Genomic DNA, 22664 nt, shown 5'->3' on the forward strand with positions numbered 1-22664 from the left:
CCAGGGAGGAGCTGCTGCTGCTTGTTCTGCTTCCCTAAAACTGCTCAGGGTCATAAAGTCACAGAATCCAGACTGGTTTGGGGTGGAGGAGCCTTAAAACCCATCCAGTGCCACCCCTGCCATGGCAGGGACACCTCCCACTGTCCCAGGGACACCTCCATTGTCCCAGGGACACCTCCATTGTCCCAGGTGCTCCCAGCCCTGTCCAGCCTGGCCTTGGCACTGCCAGGGATGCAGGGGCAGCCACAGCTGCTCTGGGCACCCTGTGCCAGGGCCTGCCCACCCTCATTGTATAAAACTTCTGCTTTTATATACTCTAAATGGACCCTGCTGCAGCTTCCAACTGTTCCCCTTGTCCATTGCTGCCAGGTTTCCCAAGTTCAGGCTGTAAATCCTGGTGCTGGGTGAAATTTTGGCTGTCAGTGTCAGAACAAGAGGGACTCAATGTCACAGTGAGAAGGATTTTCTGTGCTGGGTTTTGGAATTGGTGATGTTCCACCCTGACCACCCTCCTCTAAACCTGCCCTGATCCCTGCTTTAGCAATATTTGGTGTTTCAGCAGGAATTTCCCTGTGGAAATGGTGCTTAAGCCTCCCTCCCTGCCCAGGGATGTTTGGAGTGCCCGTCCCTGGAGGTGTCCCAGGAATTCCTGGGGGTGGCACTCAGTGCTGGGGACAAGGAGGGGATCAAACTGGATGTGATGATGATCCCAGAGGGCTTTCCCAGCCTCAGGGACCCTGCAGCTCTGTGAGGGTGCTCAGGGCTGGAATTGATAATTTCTTCTGTTGGTTTTGGGATCCCCACCAGGTAACAAAGGGGGATCCATCAAAGCTTGAGCTCCATCTTGGAGCTCTTTTCCACCCTCAGTGATTCTGCAGTTGCACAGAGCTGTTCTCAAGGTCTGCCTGAGATGAATCCATGCAGTTTAACCCCTGTGTTGATCCCTTGCAGATTCCTCAGCCTCGGGGCCCATGGTGGTGGAGAACGGTGACCACGGGCTGCAGGACCATCACACAGGTACCAATCCTCTGCTCTGCTCTCCTCCCTCCTCCCAGGGCTGGCCTTGGCCTTAAAGAGCTCTCAGGGAATGGGCAGCAAAACAGAGCTTCAGTTTCTGTGGGGTTTAAAGGATTTCTTTGGGTAAAACCTGGTTCTGGAGATGTGCTGTTCTCTGTCCATGGGCAGTGCTGGGAGGGCAGCTGATAAAAATGGCTTTGGAGAGTCCATAACACCCACAGGTGACCTGTCCCCTGTCCTGTGACTTCCCCTGTGACCCACTGTGGTGCTTTCCCACGTCTCCCATCCTTTGGAGCAGTTTTTATTCCCTGCCCTGACCCAGCTGTGTCTCCCCCCCAAGCTCCCCTCCATGGACGTGTCCCACACCTGCTCCAGCAGTGGCACAGGTGACACCGAGCCTTTGGGACATTGTCCATGGCATCAGGGAAGTTCTGACTGCCAGAAGCTTGTGATGGAACTGGATGAACATTTCAGACTTGTGCAGAAGCTGGAAAAGAATTTTTCAAAACCTTTCCAGTCAGGCTGGAGTGCTGAGCTTGGTCCTGTTTTAGTCCCAGTCATCTGGGAGCTCTGCTTCCCCTCCCCTTGAGCCTCTCTGCCTGGGAACTGGGGTTCCCCAGACTCCAGCCCATCTGTCTCAAGGGCTTTGGCTGTGGGGATGGAATATTCCAGAGCCAGCTGTCACCCTGCCCTGGGTGAGGATCCCCTTGGTCTCCCTGGGATGATCCCAGCTCCAGATCCTTGCTGAGGCTGCCTGGGTGCTCCCAGTGTTATCCCTAATCCAGAGGAGCAGCCCCAAGTTAAAAACCAGGTCAGGAAATGATGATGAACACTTGGGAGATGGGGGTGAATTAAAACACCTCTTTGCTATAATTCTCTTTAGGATTTTAGAGTTTGGTTTAGTGTGAGTGAGTTTCATGTCCTTAGTGAGGATGGGAATAGAAAAATTGATCTTGGTGCTTCATTTGCCATTGGAAATCTGGTCAAAAGAAAGCTGTGCTGCATCTTCTATAATTCTGTATAAACTGAAATTAAGAACACTTCTGAACCTTCCTAAGGATATTTCCTTCCTCTTATTTAATACTTCTCACTAAAGGAGATAGAAATGCAATCAGATTTATGGTCTGAATAATTAAAGGCATCAGGATTTTTGTATTGAGCTTCTGGCTTGTGTTTAAAAAATTCTTTGTTATTTGCCTCACTCTTGCTTTGTGGAGGTTTAACTCTTCACACTAAATGTTAACAACTTTGATCAAAGATACTTTTATGTGTCTGGAGCTTTTTAATTTATTAATATGTTCCCTCTTTGTGGGGTAGAGTTGAGTTTTTTTCTTCTCTTGTTCAAGTGTGTCTAAAAGTGACATCAAAGTGGCAGAGCAGGGTGTCAGGATGAGGAGCTGTGGCCATCGAGTTAATTAGGTTTGCCAGAGTAACAGGAGATGTACATGACACAATTCCTTCATGGCCTCTTTCCCTGCCTCCTTCCTGTGGAATGCTTTCCATGTCCTGGTTCTGCATGGTAGAGAAGGGAAAAATGCTGAATTTCCACAGGGTGTGCAGGGTTCAGAGCTGCTGCTCTCGGGATGGCCTTGGGCAGGGCCTCTCCCACACTGCAGAGGTGCTGCTGCCCAAAGCTGGAGCCCTGGCTCTAAACCACCTCTGGTTCTGGGTTTGTTCTCAGCAGGATCCATTCCCTGTGTCTGAAACCTGAAATGATTCTTAGGGATGTGAGCAGAGAAATGGAGCAGCCAGGAGAGGACTGAGGCAGGTAATGCTCAGGCAAACCAGCTGCTACAAAAACCAGTGTTCAAAACTGCAGGGTTAAAAACAGTGTTCAAAGCTACAGGGTAAAAACCAGTGTCCAAAGCTGCAGGGTTAAAAACCAGTGTTCAAAGGCACAGGGTAAAAACCAGTGTTCAAAGCTACAGGGTAAAAACCAGTGTTCAAAGCTGCAGGGTTAAAAACCAGTATTCAAAACTACAGGGTCAAAAACCAGTGTTCAAAGCTGCAGGGTTAAAAACCAGTGTTCAAAACTACAGGGTTCAAAACCAGTGTTCAAAACTACAGGGTCAAAAACCAGTGTTCAAAACTACAGGTTAAAAACCAGTGTTCAAAGCTACAGGGTTCAAAACCAGTGTTCAAAGCTACAGGGTTAAAAACCAGTGTTCAAAGCCATAGTTTCAAAATTACAGGGTTAAAAACTACAGGTTAAAAACTACAGGTTAAAAAACAGTGTTCAGAACTACAGGGTTAAAAACCAGTGTTCAAAGCCATAGCTTCAAAATTACAGGGTTAAAAACTACAGGTTAAAAACTACAGGTTAAAAACTACAGGTTAAAAAACAGTGTTCAGAACTACAGGGTTAAAAACCAGTGTTCAAAGCTCCAGGTTAAAAAGCTACAGGTTGAAAACCAGTGTTGAAAGCTGTGCTTTGAGAAGGAGGGCTGGGTTTCTGTTGTTCCTGGAACACTCCAAGGAGAAGGGGTAGTTCAGCTGTTTGCACATCCAAATGTGGCTCTCTCTGGGCTGGAGCTGAGCAGGCACTGCTGGATGATTTCCTTCACTCATCACATCAAACAAGGTGATGACTGACCTTGGTTTATTACAGCAGCATCCTGTGCAGCCCTTGGGGTGTGTCTGCAGAGCTGGCATCAGCCAGGCCTGGGCTGCTGGCACTCCTTGGCACTGCCAGACGCCCTCAGTGCAGCACTGGCAGGGACCCAAACCCCTCCAGCTCGGGGCCAGAGCCTTCACTGAGTGTTGGATCCTTTTCCCCTGGCAGGGCCGTGCTCAAAGCCTGCTCAGGGCTGTGCTTAGGCCAGGCTTTAGGCAGGGAGAGCCTGGCAGCTCCTGGCCAGGCCTTGGCAGGGCTGAGCCTGACGTGGCCATGGCTGCCTGGCCCTGGGGGTTTGGGATCTGCAGAGCTGCAGAGGGGAGCTCTGGGCACATCCCCTGCAATCCTGCTGCTGGTCCTGCTCTTCCTTAAAAGGAGAAATGGAAAGGCTGGAGCAGCATTGCCAGGGATGCAGGGCTGGGAGCAGGGAGTTCAGTGGGGCTCTGGGATCCCTGCTGGGGGAGGCAGCTCTCTGCTCACCTCCACCAGGCCAGGGTCAGGGAGGGCTTAGTCAAACCAACAGCACGTTTAGAACCAAAAATTCATGTGTAATTTGCAATTTGCAACTCTTTATTGCCAGATATTTGCCTAGAGTTCAAAGGAATTATGTATTTAAAACTAAAACCCAACCAAATTTCTGGAAAGAAATCCATCAAGGATGGTCACATGGTTGATCTGGATGTGCCTCTTGCCCAAGATGCTGTCCATGCTCTTGCTGGCAGGTGAGAAGCTCCCTAGGGAAGTGTCCCTGCTGGATGCTGGTACTTCCCCTAGCTGGGCTTTGCCTCCAGCCAGCCTGCTGCCACTTCTGTGCCCCAGCAGTGCTCACAGAAATGCTCTGAGCACTGCACACTGTGCTCCTGGGGTGCTGCTCCTGTGCCTGTCACTGCTGCTGGCCTGTGTCACCACTGTCTGGTGACAGGGGACAGCCCTGAAGGTGACAGCCCTGAAGCTAACAGGGCACAGCCCTGCAGGTGACAAGGGACAGCTCTGCAGGTGACAGGGGCACAGCCCTGCAGGTGACAGGGGACAGGTGACAGCCCTGCAGGTGACAGGGCACAGGCCTGCAGGTGACAGGGGACAGGGGCCAGCCCTGCAGGTGACATGGGCACAGCCCTGAAGGTGACAGCCCTGCAGGTGACAGGGCACAGCCCTGCAGGTGACAGGGCACAGGCCTGCAGCCCCCTGGCAGCAGAGCCGTGTGTGTCCCCTGCAGGTGCCCTGTCCTGGCTGCCTGTGAGGTGTTGGGTGTGGTGCAGTGCTGCTCCATGGTGATGTTTACTAATCACTTGCGCTTTCTTGCCCCTTTCCCCATCCCCTTTCCCTCTCCTACTTCTTTTCCTCTCTTCTATTTTCTCCTCCTAGAAGCCTAGACTGTCTCCTAACACTGGGGCTGCCACTGACACGAGGCCAGTGTCCTTTTCTACCTGCCATTACACTTCTAAAATCTGCAGCATTTTACAGAGCTCTTGCTTTACCTCCTTGGACTTGGCTGTAGAAGAACCAAAGGGTGGCTCCATCCTGCTCCTCCTCCCTGTGCTCTGCAGTGCTTGTTGAAACCTTCCTCTGTCTGTGTAAGCACAAAAGTGCACCCTGCTTTGGAACTGCACTGTGCCTCTGGTTTGAAATCACCACCACAGCTCCATTTTTGCTTTGATCACCTTTAAATTTAATTTCTCTCCGTTTTCATGGTGCTGGATAAGAGAAGGTTTGAAATTTCCAGTTGTGCTTCCATAGTGGATGGGTCCACCATGACTGCATCTCCCTTCCCTTCTCCCCACACTCACCACAGCCTTTTAGAGTACCTGCCTAGCTCCTTGCTGCTTTGAAACCCTCTCACTCGAGGTTCTGGTCTGTAACAATGTTGTTTTCTTGGGTGGGTTCAGATCATTTCAGCACTTTGTAGACTTGAGAAGCAGATCAGGGAAAACCAAGTGTCCTGAGGTGCAGGTGGATCAGCTCTGGTGTCTGAGGGGTGCATTTTGGGGTCCAAGCCCTTGCCATAACTGGGAGCATGAAGGAAAGCAGCCAGCCCCAAATTCCTGCCTCAGGGGAGTGGCTTTGGTGTCACACTCCTTCCCAAAAACCCCAGAAGTAAGGAAGGAAATTGCTTTTTTTTTTTTTATTTCACACCTCTGGCTTCCTGTGGGGAATGAATCCTTGGATGGAATTTACCTGCCATGAGAAATAATCTGTCCCTGCTTAAACTGAGGGGAACAAAAGCACTGAGCTGTGATACTGTGCTGAAATAATCCTGACCATTTCCAGCAGCACTGAAGGAACAGGCCTGGTTTAACCTCAGCCAGACCTCCAGGAGCCTGTCCAGTGGCATTCCCACTGCCCCATAGAGGTGCAAAGCTTTCCAAAGACAAAAGTGCTCATTTTCCCATCAGTAGATGAAACAAAGCATGAAAGGAGGAGATATTTAGAGAGGGAAATCACTGTTTAACCTGAGACAGGCTCAGCCTGGCTTTGGGAGGCAAGGCACTGTTCTGGGTGAGGAGAATCCTGTGCTGTATTCAGGGTACTTGGCCTGCAACACCTGAGGGAAGGATTTAGTTGAACCCAAATGCAGCCCGAGGCTGAACTGCCCAAAACAAGAGCTAAGAGCTTCACTGGGCTAAAAATGGCATTTCCCTGTTGTGAGGGGAGTGCCTGGCACCCCTGCAGCCCTGTCCTGCTGCAGGCAGGCTTTGGGTGGGATGGGCACTGCCAGGGCAGTGCCAGGGCCAGCAGAGCAGCTCTGGGCATCTCCCCCAGGCACGGCAGCCTGGCTTTGCTGCTTGTCCCCAGTGGGACCTCGCGTGGCCTGGCTGGGTGGCGGTGCCAGCGCTGAGCCACAGCCTGGCCCTGCCCTGAGGCAGGACCTGGCACCGCGCTGCCCCCTTTGGTGCCGCCTCTGTGCCCCCTGAGGCTCCTTAGGGCTGCCACCCTTGTGGGCAGCTCCCAGCCAGTGACCCTGGGCTTTCTCCTGCCTGGTGCACAGTTGTTGTTTCTGGGAACACCCCAGTCCTGGAGCCCCACTCTGGGCTCTTCCTTCCCACCCATGAATTTCACAGCTTCATTCAAGTTGGGAAAGACCTGAGATCAGCTCCAACCTGTGAGTCCTTCCTGTTGTGCTTTCCTTTGGGTTTTTGGTGTCTGTGGCCATAAAAGGAGATTCTTGCCTTCTTGGCTTTCTTTTCAAAGACCTTTTCATAGTTTGGTTTTTTTTTTTTTAATGTGATTTTGAAGCAAGGCAGCATCACTTTAACTTGGCTCCTCAATTATTCTTTCTCACCTTTTGCCTTAAGTGGGCTTAACTCTTGTGCCCTAGAAGTAGAGAATAAATAATACAAGACTGGTGTCTGAGGGGTGCATTTTGGGGTCCAAGCCCTTGCCATAACTGGGAGTGTGAAGGAAAGCAGCCAGCCCCAAATTCCTGCCTTAGGGAGTGGCTTTGGTGTCACACTCCTCCCAAAAGCTGTACAAGTAAGGAAGGAAATTTCAGATTGAGATATGGAAATATGGAATATGGAATATGGAAGGTTTCAGGTACCTGAATATGAGACTTGGCCCACTCCCACAGATGTTTTACTTTATTGAAAGGCAAGAATGCTTTAAAGCCTTGGCTGGAGGGAGGTAGCCAGGATGAGGTGGGCAGAGCAGTTTGGGAGCAGCTGCCCATCCTGAGACCCTGTGGGTGGGATGGGGCTGGGCAGGGCAGGGCAGCTCCTCCAGCCAGGGTTTGGCTGTCCCTGCTGCAAACATGGATCACCCATCCCATGCCACCCCATGTTTGTGCCCTGTTCATTTGTAGTGCCATGGGGTCACTGGTGGGCAGGGGGGCTGCACAGGGGGCTGTGCTGAGGGGCTGGGTGATGTTCTGCAGCACTGCCCCTGAGCTCTGGTTGTGCTGGGGTGGGACCCCAGGGGTTGTAGGAATGGGGGGGTCTGTGCAGAGTGCTGGAGTTTCTGTCCCTGCTGGAAACACCCCTGTGTCCCAGTGGGGGCTGGCTGGGGTGTCCTGTGCAGCCCCAGGAGCAGGGAGGCCCAGGAGTGTTCTCTGCTCACATCTCCTGCTCTCTGCAGCCCTGGGGCTGTGCTGTGCTCTAACCCTGTGCTTGCACACCTGTCTGTTGTCACTGCTGCTGAGTTGCTCATTGCAATGCTCTGTACGATGTGAAGCTGTAACTGCTGTGCAATAAATGTCCCTAATAAACATCTCAAACTAACCCCTCCCGAGTTGTTCTGTGCTGGGAGTCTCTGGGGTCCTGCTGCCAGCCCAGGCCTGAGTCCTGCAGGGAATGTGCTGCCTCTGCTGCTCCAGTGGCACTGCTGGAAGGGGACATGGCTGCAGCTGGAAGAGGTTGGGAGGGACAAAGCCAGGGACGTTGTGCAGAGTGTTCCACACTGTCCCACACCTCATCCATGTCCCCAGACTGAGGGACAGGGACTTCCTGGGTGCAGCACTCGGGGGATGAGGAAGGGGCTGCGTGGTCACACTCAGCTGTGGTCACTGGCTCGGTGTCCGTGCAGAGCAGTGACAAGAGGGACACTCAGGGGTGGCACCAGCACTGTCCAGCCTCCCTGGCACTGGGGCTGGGGCACCCTGGGCACTCTGCTGGTGACACCGAGCTCTGGGTGCTGCTGACAGTGATCTCTGGGTGCTGGTGACAGTGATCTCTGGGTGCTGGTGACACTGAGGTCTGGATGACAGTGATCTCTGGGTCGCAGTGATCTCTGGGTCCTGGTGACACCGAGCTCTGGGTGCTGGTGACACTGAGCTCTGGGTGCTGGTGACACTGAGCTCTGGGTGCTGGTGACACCGAGCTCTGGGTGCTGGTGACACCGAGCTCTGGGTGCTGGTGACACTGAGCTCTGGGTGCTGGTGACACTGAGCTCTGGGTGCTGTCCCAGCTGCAGGGAGGGGATGGATGGGGCACCCACAGGGACCTGGCTGATGCCTCAGGGGTTCCCTGGAACAGAGGCTGGACAGTGTTAAAGGAATAAAGTCAGGATTTATTAAAAAGGCCTTCAAAGGATGCACCTTGGGCAGCACAAGAGCCTGGCTGAGGCTACACCCAAGATGGACTCCGAGTCACGAGTTGTCATATTTTTATAAGTTTTGGTCCATTTCCATATGGGGGTTAATTGTCCAATTACAGCTCCAGGTTATGCAGCCCCATCCTCCCAGTTTGCTCTCCTCAATTCCCTGTTGTTTGCACTTTTTGGGCCTGAAGCTGGAATGGTGTCCTTGGTCCTGGGGCTGGAAAAGGATTGTTCTGTGTGACTGAGCTGTGAGGAGAACTTACTAACACTTTATATGACGTTCAGAGTATAATAATAATAATAATAATAATAATAATAATAATAATAATAATAAAGATATACGAATATATACAGAATCTGGAAAATATGGAAGCTGGAACTTAAGGCATGAAGAGATGGGGCTGTGCCAACCCAGGCCAAGGGCAAAGTTCTGCACCTGGGCTGGGACAATCCCAAGCACAAATCCAGGCTGGGAATGAAGGGAGGGACAGCCCTGAGGAAAAAGATGTGTGGGAGAAAAACAACAACAAAAAAACCCCAACAAAACCATCCCCAAATCTGTTTATTCTGTGTAACATTTTGTAAATAGGACAGCTACATGTGTGTTCTTCTAATCAGAACTTTTCTATTGGCTTTCCTCCTTTACCTGCCTGTGTATTTCCCTCTTGGTGCAAGTTTTTACTTGGAGAGGTTTTTATCCTTCCTGGGCTTGAGGCAGAGCTTTCCAGGCTCCTCACAGGGGGCTGCATCCAGCCATGCTCACAGCTGGGGAGTTCACCTTTGCCTGGCTCCAGTCTAAAAACAGCAGCCAAGTGAATAATTCAGCAGCGTTGCTGAGTTCCTGTGACTCAGAGCTTTGTGAGAGCCTCCCTGAGCTTTGGGGTGCCTGTTCTGGGGGGAGTGGGGAAGGGGATGTGACAGCTGGGGGGACAGAGGCCCTTCCAGGGGATGTGGAGCTTCCCCAGCTCTGGAGGGGGAGTGGGGGATGAGTTGGTTTTTCCTGCAGGTCCTGCTGCTCTTTCAGCAGGAATTTGTGGCTTCCTACGGCTCAGGAGCTGAGCAGCTGCACAATCTCAGCTCCTGAGCTACTCCTGAGGCTTTCAAAGAGCACAAAGACATTTCCCAGGTGTTGAGGTGCTGATAAACACTGGGAGTAACAGACAGAGCAGCTGGGGCTGCCCCTGCGTCCCTGGCAGTGCCCAGGCCAGGCTGGACAGGGCTTGGGGCAGCCTGGGACAGTGGAGGTGTCCCTGCCATGGCAGGGGTGGCACTGGATGGGCTCAAGATCCTTTCCAACCCAAACCATCCTGGAATTGTGGGATCTGTGGTGTCAGGATGTGGAGAAGCAGCTCTGGGGTGAGGGGTGGAGGAGCTGGGGGTTTCTCACTGTGCTGTCCCAGTGTCACCGTGTGTCCCCACAGGGCTGTCAGTGTTGGAGCTGCTGCAGCCCTGGGAATGCCCTGGGAGCTCCTCTGGGCGCCACAAGGAAAAGCAGGGACCTTTTCTGCCTACAAAATGCTGATTTCATGCTGGCTCTCTCTCAGATGGTGCTTCCCCACCAATCTGCTGCTTGGATTTTCTTTTTTTGTTTCAGCCTTGGCTTCTGAGGTGGGATGTCCCTGGCTTGGCTCATTGAATAGGAAATTAAAAGGATTATAATGAAGTCATACATATGTCGAGAAGTCTATTAAAAGCTTAACAGGGAGGCTTAGAGAGGTTTAAAAACTGGGAATACAAACCCTTTCTGTTTTGCAGCGTGCTCAGGAGTTGTTCTAGCAAGGATCTGACAGCTGGGTGAATTAATGGGGTCCTCCAAGGCTTGAATTGCCTGAGCAAGTAGCTGGGACTTAAAATATTCAAGCCATGAACTTTGGAGCTTGTAGCTCGGGTTTAATGTGTTGTTAGTGCACTTAAAACACCTTGTCTGGGGAGGTGCTGCAGGACTGGGCAGACTGGGAGCTCCTGGAAGATGTGAACCCTTTTCTCTGCCCATCCTTTGAGCTCGTCAGCCTTCACACTAAACTGACCTGTCATGTCTCTGAGCCGTGTTTCTGTGCAGCTGGAATGTTGCTGGGCACATAATGAGCAGCCTTTTTAAACTCCTGGTGTTTTCTGCAGGGTTTGAGGCAGGGAGGAGAGAGACAGAGACAGTGCTGCAGACAGGGAGGACTGGCTGACCCTCACTGCTCCTCATCCAGAGCCCTGCTCTTACCCTGCACTTTCATTACCCAATTTGCCTCTAATTTGGCTCTCTGCAACTTCACTGCACCTTTAAAAGATACTTTTTTTTCCTCCCTTCAGTGCTTAAAACAACATCATGTTTATTCCTTTGCTTATTCCAGTAGCTCGTGGGGAGTCTATGCAGGGATCCTTCAGATGAAACATAGGGAATTTCAATGAGGGGCTTGTCAAAGGAAAATAAACAGCAGCACTGTAAAAGACACAAAAATTAAGCTTAGTCTAAACCCTTTATCATCACCTTTTTGCTAGGTGGGATTCGTGGTTTGGCTTCACAATGGGAGTTAATCTCTGCCTTTGATCACTTGGGTGAATATTGAAATATTTGCCTTGGAGCTGTTGGGGTGAGCCTGGGATCAGCTCCTGGGCTGACAGCACAAAGAGCAGGGATGAACTCTGCAGGGCTTCAGCCACCTCCATCTGCATCTGCAGGGCTTCATCCATCTGCATCTGCATCTGCAGGGCTTCATCCATCTGCATCTGCATCTGCAGGGCTTCATCCACCTCCATCTTCATCTGCAGGGCTTCATCCACCTCCATCTGCATCTGCAGGGCTTCAGCCACCTCCATCTGCATCTGCAGGGCTTCAGCCACCTCCATCTGCATCTGCAGGGCTTCATCCATCTGCATCTGCATCTGCAGGGCTTCATCCATCTGCATCTGCAGGGCTTCATCCACCTCCATCTTCATCTGCAGGGCTTCTGCCATGTCCATCTGCATCTGCAGGGCTTCAGCCATCCCCATCTGCAGGGCTTCATCCATCCCCACCTGCATCTGCAGGGCTTCATCCATCTGCATCTGCATCTGCAGGGCTTCATCCATCCCCATCTTCATCTGCAGGGCTTCAGCCACCTCCATCTGTATCTGCAGGGCTTCAGCCACCTCCATCTGTATCTGCAGGGCTTCAGCCACCTCCATCTGCATCTGCAGGGCTTCATCCATCCCCATCTGCATCTGCAGGGCTTCATCTATCCCCATCTTCATCTGCAGGGCTTCATCCATCCCCATCTGCATCTGCAGGGCTTCGTCCATCCCCATCTTCATCTGCAGGGCTTCAGCCATCCCCACCTGCATCTCCATGGCTTCATCCATCCCCATCTCCATGGCTTCATCCATCCCCATCTCCATGGCTTCAGCCATCCCCATCTCCATGGCTTCAGCCATCCCCATTTCCATCCCCATGGCTTCAGCCATCCCCATTTCCATCCCCATGGCTTCAGCCACCCCCATCTGCAGGGCTGGAGGAGGTCTGGGAGCTGCTGGATCCCATTCCCAGCAGGAGCTCCATCAGAACTGCTCTGCAGCATCACCTGCAGCAAGGTGGGGCTGGCCTGGAGTGCTGCTCCCCTCCCAGCAGGCTCTCCCTTTTCAGCTTCCCTTCCCCACCTTTTATTCCTGCTGCAGACCTGGGGTTCTGCTGCTAAGAAGGGATTTGGTGGGGTTTATCCTGCTTACAAAACCCTGGGGGAGAGTCGTGTGCTGGGGTGGCTTTGCGAGGTCGTGTGACCCAGGCTAAATCCAACCTGGGATAGGAAACTTCCCTAATCCTGCCTCTGCTCGTGGCTCCCTCGCAGGCCTGAGCTCCTTAATCTTCTTCCACTTCAGTCCCATCACTGCAAATAGGGTAAGGCTGATTATATTGTGCATTTTATCTTTTCTAGCTGCACCCCAGCTGTTGTTATCGAGCGTTCTCCTTTCGGGGTGGGTTGGCACTGGGGTAATCTTGGATTAATGGGGCCTTTTTTTTTTTGGAAAAAGAAAATTTTATAGTTAAGGGATGTGTTGGTTACTGTGAAGCTGCTCAGGAGCTCTTTGGTGGTTGGGCTGAGAGCAGATCTACACCTTGGAGCAAATCTACACCTCAGAGTAAGGGCAGCTTTGGAGTGGCTGAGCAAAGGGAAGCTCAGAAATGCTGAGCAAGGCTGTGGTGCCTCCTCCTCAAACCCCACAGAGCTGCTCTCCCTGGAGAGAGCTTTGGACAACTTCAGCTCTCTTAGTCCTGCATGAGCAGGTCCCTGTACTATAAATTACATGGATCCTCAGCAGTAATCTCCCCTTTCTGCTGCTGTTTTGGTGCAATTTCTGCAGCTGGTTTCCAGCTCTGACCCATGAAATACTTGAGCACACCTTGTGTGCAGTTGGTGTGTCTGAAACACTCTGGCTTTTGGCAAGTGTGGCATAAAACCTTCCTGAATTCCTGCTGAGTATCAGAGCAGGAAAGCTTTGCTGCTTTCTGTAGTTACAAAACTGAAATAATGTGTGAGATGCTCAGGATCCTCATCCTTTCCTGGCCCAGGGAGCTGTGCCTGCTCCCTTAGGAGCATTTTCCTCTCCTGTGGGATAAAGCTGCAAGGCAGGCTCACCCTGCCCTTGGGAATGGTGGCAAATGCTGGCTTGGATGCTTTTTCTGAGTCTGTGCTCCTGATTTTCCATTTGGTGGGTAAGAGCTGAGCTCAGCATGGCAGAGCTGCTCCTTCCTGAGGTGGGGCTGGGGTTTCTGTGTGGTGGAGGATGAGGCTGTTCCCTAAAGCTGTCCCTTCCTTTTGGCAGCAGGGGGAGGCAGAAGAAGCCCCTTCCTGGAGGTGGCCAGGCAGGACCCCTGCTCCTCTTGGCATTAATCAATGGCTGCTAAACAGTGCAGGATTAACAGCTCCCTTGGGAACAGTTCTGGAACTTCTGGCTGTGGCTGTTTCTGTGGACAATTGATGCTGCAGGCACCTCTGGAATTAGAAGTGACTTGGCAAGGCACAGAAGTGACAGGAGACTGCAGGACACGAGCAAAACACAGTTCACCACCCCCAAAAAAATATCTGGGAGGGATGTTTGATTTTGTTCTGTCACATAACTTAGGATGCTGTTTAACCTTCTTCCTTGCAGTGAGAGCACACTGCATCTGACTGAATCATGGAATTGTTGAGGTTGGAAAAGAGCTCCAAGGTCATGGAGCCCCAGCTGTGCCCAAATTGTCCCCAGCCCAGAGCTCTGAGTGCCACCTCCAGGTGACACCAGCAGGGCTGGGCACTCCAAACCTCCCTGGGCAGCTCCTGCCAAGGCCTGGGCACCCTTTCCATGGGGAAATTCCTGCTGTGTCCCTCCCCTGGCCCAGCCTGAGCCGTTCCCTCTGCTCCTGTCCCTGTTCCTGGGAGCAGAGCCCGACCCCCCTGGCTGTGCCCTCCTGGCAGGGGCTGTGCAGCTGCAGAGGTTGGATCTGTCTCTTCTCAAAGAGAATTTCTGTGGCTCTCTGTGACAAGCTCAACCTGTGCAGGGCCAGGATGACCCTTGTGGGTCCCTTCCAGCTCAGGATATTCTGTGATTCTGTGAAGTTGGGTTTTCCATGCCCCCAGTTTGGTCTGGCTTCCTGAAAACCCAGCCTGGCCAAACTCAGGTGTCTTCCCCTGCTCTGCCTGAACTCCTGGGGTTCAGCAGTGACTTGGATTTCAGAGGGTTGGGAGTTCCCTCAGCGATGACTGAAGGACTGAAAAACAACATTTCATTCTTCTGTTGTCCTTTTTCACCCGTGCAGGTGAAAGCTGCCCAGGTTGTGTGGCTGTTCCCAGCTCCAGGAGGAACACTGGGATGGGATGGGATGGTGGCTGTGGTGGCAGGGCTGGGAGCAGAGCTCAGTTTCCTCAGGCAAACATCAGAATTGCTGCTTCCCCAGGCAGCCCTGGCAGGGGGAGCAGCAGGGGCAGGGCTGTGGCAGTGGTGGCCTGCAGGACACTGGTGCTCAGGCTGCAGTGGCCCTGGGACATTCCCTGTGCATGGATTTGCCCCAGGGGAAGGGATGGAGGGGTCTGGCTCTGTGAGGATGCCACCAATTCTGCATTAATTGGGGTCCAGCTTTTTGTGCTTCCAAATCTCCCATCCCAGTGCCCAACTGGGGAGTGGAATCTGCCAAGTCATAAAATCAGAATATCCTGGGTTGGGAGGGAAACCCAGGGATCATCAAACTCCAGGGAGGTTCTGATCACTGGGCAGCAACATCTGGTCTGTTCCTCCAGCACACACCCAGGTGACAGAAACTGGGTTGCTCAGCTGAGTCTGAGATGTGCAGGCTGAATGTTTTCTCTGAGAAAAGATACTTTTATCTTCATTTCATCAGAAGTTTTGGATTTCCAGGATTAAAAATGAAAACATTAGGCCAGGGTTGTTTTGGATCCTCGATCCTCACACTCTAATAACTGGTTATGTTCCTCCAGGAAGAGAATTCCCCTTTTGACATTGCCTTGCCACTTGTCACTTAGCCAACTCTTTATTTACCTTTGTGTCATTTCCTTGTGTCTCCACTTTCCCTAACATTTCCCCTGGCTACAGATAAAAATACTTTTGCTTTCAGCTTTGTCAAGCCTTCCATGCTTTGCCTGGAAAATCTGTGATGTTCCATCTCCTACATTAACACTCTCCTTCTTCCCAGTGATGCAAACAGCTTTTTCAAAATGTCACTCATGGGCACTTTGGCAATATTTTAGGGGCTCTGTGTCTCAATTTTACAACCAAAATTAATGATTCTGCTTAAAAAAAAAAATCTGCAATTTTATGTGCATCACTGAAAGTTTCAGGTAGTTTTTGGCAGCTCTGAATTCTTCCAAAGACAATCTGAGATTCAATAGAAATGGGAATCTGATAATCATGGAGAGATCCAAATTGGAGTGGCCCCATTTTGTAGCTGAGAGTTGAGGAAGATGAGATTTACCTGGCCAGACTTTCAGGTAAAACCACATAAATATAGATAGAAATGATCTGATGAGAGGTTTCAAGTGGCAGTTGTGTTTCCTGGGGTGATTTTAGAATTGCTGCTCACAGGGGTCATATCAGATTTTTACCTTCTGAGTCTTGTGCTACTTTTTTGTCTCAGGGGTGACTCCAGTGCTGCTAAAATCAGGAGGTTTCAGCATTAAACCTCTGTGAATTGAGGACAACCAGAAGTTCAGCAGGGCCTAAAGGGGCTCCAGGAGAGCTGGAAAGGGACTGGGGACAAGGGATGGAGGCACAGGACACAGGGAATGGCTCCCAGTGCCAGGTGGGATATTGGGAAAGAATTCCTGGCTGGGAGGATGGTGAGAGGCTGGGATGGGATTCCCAGAGCAGCTGTGGCTGCCCCTGGATCCCTGGCAGTGCCCAGGGCCAGGGTGGACAGGCTTGGGGCACCCTGGGACAGTGGGAGATGTCCCTGGGACAGTGGGAGGTGTCCCTGCCCGGGTGGCACTGGGATGATCCTGAAGGTCCCTCCACACCCAAACCCTTTAGGGATTTGTTCTCATCTGTTTGGTGGTGGATTCCAGTCTCAAGCCATACCCCCAAAGGGACCTGGAGGGCAGGAATTGAGGGGTTTGTCCCTTGTTGGTGTCCTCTGGAGTGAGCCCCAGCTGCCCTGTGCCCAGACCCTTCCTGCAGCCCGTTCCTGTCCCAGCGGTGTCGGTGGCACCGTCTCGGCCCCCCTGGGCATGGGGCTGGCTCTGAAGGTGACACTTTGTGTGCTCTGCTGTGCTGTCCCCAAGCCCAGGGGACACGTCTGGGCCGGCTGAGCCCTGCAGGGTGAGCAGAGCTGGGAGCAGCTCCCAGAAGCCTGGAAATGTCCTCTGGTGTCAGCGTCAAAGCGCGGCGCCGCCTGCGCTGTCAGCTCCATCTAGGTGAGACAGTTCAGCCCTGTCAGAGCACTGATCTAGGCAAGAATTCACTTTTCTTTCCTTCCATCCCATGCCCGTGGTGGCCAGGTGGGAGGTGCCATGAGCAGCCCTGCTTTGAGGTGAGCTGCTCTCTCACGTGCCAGGTTGAGTCTCTCAGCGCTCGTCCACAGGAAAGAAAGCATTTTATTTCCTAGGTTTTCAGAGGAAAATCACATTGGCAGGGTTTATTTCAAAACATCAGAAACTCCTTAGTGAGGAATTAAAGAATTCCTAGAAAACTGGCTGCTTCTCTGCAGGGCTGTAAATTAGAATGATTTCAAAAGAGCACAGACAGCGTGTCATCTTCCTCATTCTCAGGCAGAAGCTGCCTGAATAAACAGTCATAGAATTGTAGATTCTTCTGGTATTATGTAAATGGCTTCATGCTTTGATGTCCCTCGTGTCATTAGTTTGACACTAGCTGGAATTAATGGCCATAAAACTCTATTACAAACGTGGCACAGAGATTTCTCCTGACTGCCTCTGATTCCTCCTGTGAGCTCGCTGCCTGTGCCACGGGATTGGGGAAGCTGAAAGTAGGTCAGGGTGATGTGTGTGAGCAGGGATGCTGGAATCACAGCCACAAACAAACAGCACTGAGTGCTGAAGGGAAATCTGCTATTTTAAGCCCTTATTTCCATTATCACCATCTCATTCTGCACAACAAGCATGTGGGGGGGGGTGTTGGGGCCATGCACCCACAGATGGGATCCAGGAAGGAGGAGAAAAAATACAAATGAGTTTATAGAGATATATGTGTGTGTGTATGTGTGTGCTTCAAGGGTGACAGTAAATACTGTCACTTCTGAATGGCTCCTCTCCATCTCATGTGAGGCACAGTGAAAGTGCCAAAATATGTAGGTCAAAAGAAATGAAGTATTTTGCATCCAAGCAGCAATCAAGTGCTGGAATTCCAGGTTGGATACACTGGTACCGTGTGGTGGAATGTGGGGCAGGATTATGGGGATGTTTTCCAGAGTTCCCACACTCCTTACACATTCATAATTCATTCCTCATCCTCAGAGGGGCTCCCTGACTGGCAGCTCTTGGGGACAAGTGTGGGCTCCCAACCTGAGCTGAAGAGTTGGGATGTTTTGGGCCTGGAGAAGGGTTAATCATGGAGCTTCCCTTAGGACAGCTGGCTGAGGAAGGGTGGGGAACAAGGAATATGAGAGGATTGGCTGTTTTCAGAACATGAGCAGGAGGGAGAAAAGGGCAATAAATTTAAACTCACCTTGGCAGTCAGGGATGGCAGGAGTTAAACCTGTTGGGAAGGTAAAGTGCTAAAACACTAATGGAGGGAAGTGATTTGTATAGAAAAGGCACTCACAGACCATCTCCAAGGAGGCTGTGTCAAATGCGTTTAAGAGTCTGGAAAAAAAAGGAGGAAATTAATAAAAATGGAAGAGAGGACTTAGAGCTGGAGAGATTTAAGGAGTGCCCAGATTATGGTGCACAGTGATTTACAAGCACTGAAGTGCACGAGTCAAAGGAAGAGGATTTCCAGTTTATTAGAGATAAGAGAAGGTTGGAAGAAAGCTGTTAAATGGAGATGGAGGGGAAAGTGATGCACAGGAGGCTGCAGGGTTCAGCCCTTAGCCTGCTTTAGTTCTGGTTGTTATCATTTGATAAGGATTAGAGCACAGGCTCCATCCAGGCCAGGGAGCAGGACCCAGGGCAGCTCAGGGGTGGGGATGGGTGTTCCAGGTGATGGACAGGCACCACCCTGGGCTAGGTGTGTGAAGAATTATTAATTTGTAACCTAGTTCATTAAAAGGTACCAGGACAAGTGCTGACACAAGCAGAAAGAGCCAGCTGGAGTGATGAAAGTGTCAGGGGGCAGCAGACGAGGTGTAGCTACAGCGGGGTGCAGTGAGAATATTTTCTTCATATATTTTATGTGCTGTAAGTTTTGAGAGGAGTCAGAGTTTTGTGCCCTCCTCAGCCTGAGGAGTAGCTCCTGCAAAGTGCTGTTAGTGGATCAAGTGAGCTGCTGTGTGGACCTTGTTCTTCCTCGTGGTTCTGTCAATATTGACTCTCCAAGGAGCACACTTGGAGCTTGTGATCCCCAGCAGAGTCTGTAAGTGCTGCTTTTTCTTCTTTTTGTTTTCTTCTCTGGCCCTGAGTGCATTTGAAAGAGGAATTCAGGTGCTGGATGGTGTCAGGGGAGGATGTGGGGCTTGCAGCAGGCAGCACAGGGAGCAGTGGCCGTGTCCTGCTGGGGCTGTGGGAGCTGGGCCCTGCTCCAGCTGCTCCTGCCAGGGCCTGGCTGGGCAGGGGGACTCACTCTGGGACGTGGGGAACGTGTGCTGCCTGCTGAGCCTTGGAGCACAGCTCAGGTACCCAGCTCCCACTGAGAGGGCAGAGCTGGGCTGCTCTGGGTGCTGGGGCACAGCAGAAGGAGAAGTCCTGGCCTGCCCTGGGATCTGAAGGTCAAGGAGTGCTTTGTGCTCAGCTGAAGAGAAACCTGCAGCTCTGCTCTTCATGGTGAATGTGCTTGGGTCTCAGAAGGATAAAGCTTAGGGAAGGTTTGAGGTACCAGATCATCATCAGTGGGAAGCAGGGGATATTTTCTTTTTGGAATTTTGCTGACTGTTTATTCCTCAGGTGGTTTTTTTTAAATTTCTCTCTGTGGCTCTTGGGTTTCCTGGGAGCAGGAGGCACTTTGCAAGTGCCAGTCCTGTGTGCAGACTGGCAGCAGATGGTGGTTTGGCTGCTCTCCTGTGTTTGTGGTGTCCTGAACCCTCTGCAGGTGTTGGCATCAGCCCAGGCTGCAGCTCAGGATTCCCTGAACTGTGTTTGGTACCAGCCCAAAATCTCAGCTGGGCTGGAGGGTATTCCTGGGCCTCCTGTGAGCAAGAGCAGAACCAGAGAGTCATGGAATGCTGTGGGAAGGGACCTCACAGGGTTCCACCCCTGCCATGGCAGGGACACCTTCCACTGTCCCAGGCTGCTCCAAGCCCTGTCCAGCCTGGGAATCCACAACTTCTCTGGGCACCCTGTGCCTGTCCTGTGCTCCTGAGCCCCAGGGAGTCACCACACACCTGGGAGGCTCCAGAGCACATTCTCCAGCTCACAGCTGCTCCTGCTCACCTTCCAAATCCTTGGGTTCCCTGTCTGGGTCTGGTGAGTCTCTGGTGATGTTCTCTCATCCCTCCCCCTTCTCCAGAGGCCATGGGTAGATCTGTGTCCCTGTCCTAAAGACTGCTTCAGTTTTCCTGGGGGGAAGGAACTTCCAGACCTGCCTGCCTTGAAAGCCCTGCAGGGTGACAATCCCTGTGTCCCTGTGTGAAAGGTCTGAGCAATCTCAGCAGTGACCTTTGAGCAGGAGTCCTTGTGCTGCTCCCTCCTGTGCTGTGCCCTTGTGCAGGGCTGCTGCTCTCAGTCCTGCCCCTCTCCTGAGCCTGGCTTAGCCTGGAGCCCAGGCAGGCTCCTCAGGGCTGAGATCTGCTCCAGCTCTGCCCCACTGAGGAGCTGGGGTTGGAACTGGAGCCCAGGCAGGCCCCTCAGGGCTGAGATCTGCTCCAGCTCTGCCCCACTGAGGAGCTGAGGCTGGAACTGGAGCCCAGGCAGGCTCCTCAGGGCTGAGATCTGCTCCAGCTCTGCCCCACTGAGGAGCTGAGGCTGGAACTGGAGCATTCCCTGCATCAGGCTGGAGCAGTGTAAATTTGGAAACAGCCCTTTCAGGGGAAATTGCCTTTGCCTGCTCGGAAGGAGGGCTGACAGCACTGCGGGTCACAGCTCTGCAAACTGCACTGTCACTGCTGTGCCAGCACAGGGACACTGCCCTGCCAGGGTGGCACTGGCCAAGGAGGGGCTGCCACCCCCCAAACCTCCCTGGGGCTCCTGCCAGGCTGCTCTGGGGCTCAGGAGCTGCTGTAGGGCATGAAAGCAGCACAGCTCGGTGGGAGAGTTCATGGAAGCTCAGGTGCCCCTTATTTTACACCGAGGTTTTGTCCCTCAGCATGGTGTCACATCACTCCCTGCCCTGTGTGCTCATGGCTCTGGGATCTCCGGCTCAGGAGCTGTGGCCAGGCTGGCACAGGGAGGAGGAGGAGGAGGCTCCAGCTGGTGCTCACAGCTCAGCCTGGAGGAAAGAAGGCTCAGGGGGGACCTTGTTCCTCCAGAACTCCCTGCCAGGAGGGGACAGCCAGGGGGGTCGGGCTCTGCTCCAGGGAACAGGGACAGGAGCAGAGGGAATGGCCTCAGGCTGGGCCAGGGGAGGGTCTGGGTGGGCACCAGCAGGAATTTCCCCATGGAAAGGGGGCTCAGGCCTTGGAACTGCCCAGGGAGGTTTGGAGTGCCCACCCCTGCAGGTGTCACCTGGATGTAGCACTCAGAGCTTGGGGACACGGTGGGCATTGGGCACAGGGTGGATTTGATGATCCTGGAGAGCTTTTCCAGCCTGGATGATTGCAGGATTCTGGGGTCTCTGGGGCTCTCCCTGTGCCAGCACAGTGGGGTCTGGACAGACCTCCTGTGCCCACTCCTCACTGTGATCCCTTTGCCTCAGAATTGAGTTTATTTCAGCTTCACACATTTCAGGCAGGGCAGCCTGGGCAGGGTGCCCCAGCCCTTCCTCTGGGTTCCCCTCCTCAGCTCTGAGGCAGGATGCAAGGCCAGGGCATGGGGCAGGGACTCAGCTGCCTCAGCCCTGGCATGGCTGCCCTGGCCTTTCCACAGGACATGGTCTCTGCATCACCTGCACCTCACCCTGTGCCTGCTGAACAGCTCTGGGGGTTTTGCCTGGCGTGGATGGAAATATTCCCTGCCTGCAGAAGGCTCCTGGCTTTAGGAAGGAGCCCCAAGTGAAACAGGAGGAGAGTCTCAGTTGTGCCACTTGACTGAGAAAAACCAAACAAAAAGTCCAAGCTGGGACACCTTCCACTGTCCCAGGTGCTCCAAGCCCCTTCCAACCTGGCCTTGGGGACTTCAGGGACCCAGGGACAGCCACAGCTGCTCTGGGAATTTCATCCCAGCCCTTCCCCACCCTCCCAGACAGGAATTCCTAATTCCCAATCTCCCATCCATCCCTGCCCTCTGGCAGTGGGAGCCATTCCCTGGGTCCTGTCCCTCCATGCCTTGTCCCCAGTCCCTCTCCAGCTCCCAACACCTGCAGTATTTCCAGTGTGGTGTGAATAAGTCTTCAGTGAGCCTTTTGTTGAAAAACAGAGCTTCAGGTGCCTTTGTTGTTAACAGATGAGTCTTTGTTATTAACAGAGGTTATTACCAGGTGGTTCTGTGCAGGCTGGCTCCAGGTGAGGAGTCTGGGGAGGTGGGAGCTGGGCTGTCCCATGGTCCAGGGCACTGAGGAATGAATCTGAGCAGTGCTAAGGATTCCTCACTCTCTGAGCAGCTGATGTTCCCCGTGGGGAGCAGGAGCAGCAGGACAAACAGGGAGCAGTTAGAGCAGAGCTGGGAGCCCTCTGCACCTCCCTGGTTCCACCTCCCAGTCCATGACAAAGCAATCACTGTGAAAATTCCCTCTGGGAAGGAGAAGTAAGGAAGGGAAAAAAGCTGGACAAGAAACTGTAGCAACTGCATTTTCTTTTCCTTGTAGATTTTTTTTTTTTACAAGGCAGAACATGAACCTTGTGTTGAACTTTCAAGTTACTGACTTTGCATCTCTGAAGTTTGGAGATAGTGGTTCTGACAGTTGTAGGCACGGGGCCCTTTTAGCATTCAGGGTTATGTAACTTCATGGAATTTCAGAGGGAAGGCAGCAAAACCCTTCTGGAACTGTCAGCACCCTCTGAAATGCCCTGCAGTTCCTTGAGGGCCTTTCATAGATTCCTGATCTTCTTCTCCTTCCCATCCAGCTCAATGGTGGAATTTAATTTGCTTCTCATTGCAGGGACTTGAGAGTGCCAGGGCAAGGGGGAGTGGGCTCCCAGTGCCAGAGGGCAGGGCTGGATGGGATATTGGGGAGCAATTCCTGGCTGGGAGGCTGGGATGCAATTCCCAGAGCAGCTGTGGCTGCCCCTGGGTCCCTGGCAGTGCCCAAGGCCAGGCTGGACACTGGGCCTTGGAGGATGGAATGAGATGATCTTTAACGTCCCTTGCAGTCCAAACCATTCTGATATTCTATGAAATAAATG

General features: G+C 52.5%; 1 protein-coding gene across 6 annotated transcripts in view; it reads left to right on the forward strand.

Annotated features, from left to right (window-relative positions):
- Positions 1–22664, forward strand: part of MAP4 (microtubule associated protein 4) — a 152554-nt gene that overhangs the window by 57449 nt on the left and 72441 nt on the right. For all 6 annotated transcript variants that reach the window (XM_071456400.1, XM_071456402.1, XM_071456405.1 and 3 more), the window contains one exon: positions 952–1017. In XM_071456400.1, the coding sequence (XP_071312501.1) occupies positions 952–1017 (66 nt within the window). The remainder of the gene's footprint in view (positions 1–951; positions 1018–22664) is intronic.

The sequence above is a fragment of the Agelaius tricolor genome, unplaced genomic scaffold, assembly GCF_023055355.1.
Source record: "Agelaius tricolor isolate 1412-34295 unplaced genomic scaffold, bAgeTri1.0.p SCAF_58, whole genome shotgun sequence".
NCBI classification, from domain to species: domain Eukaryota; kingdom Metazoa; phylum Chordata; class Aves; order Passeriformes; family Icteridae; genus Agelaius; species Agelaius tricolor.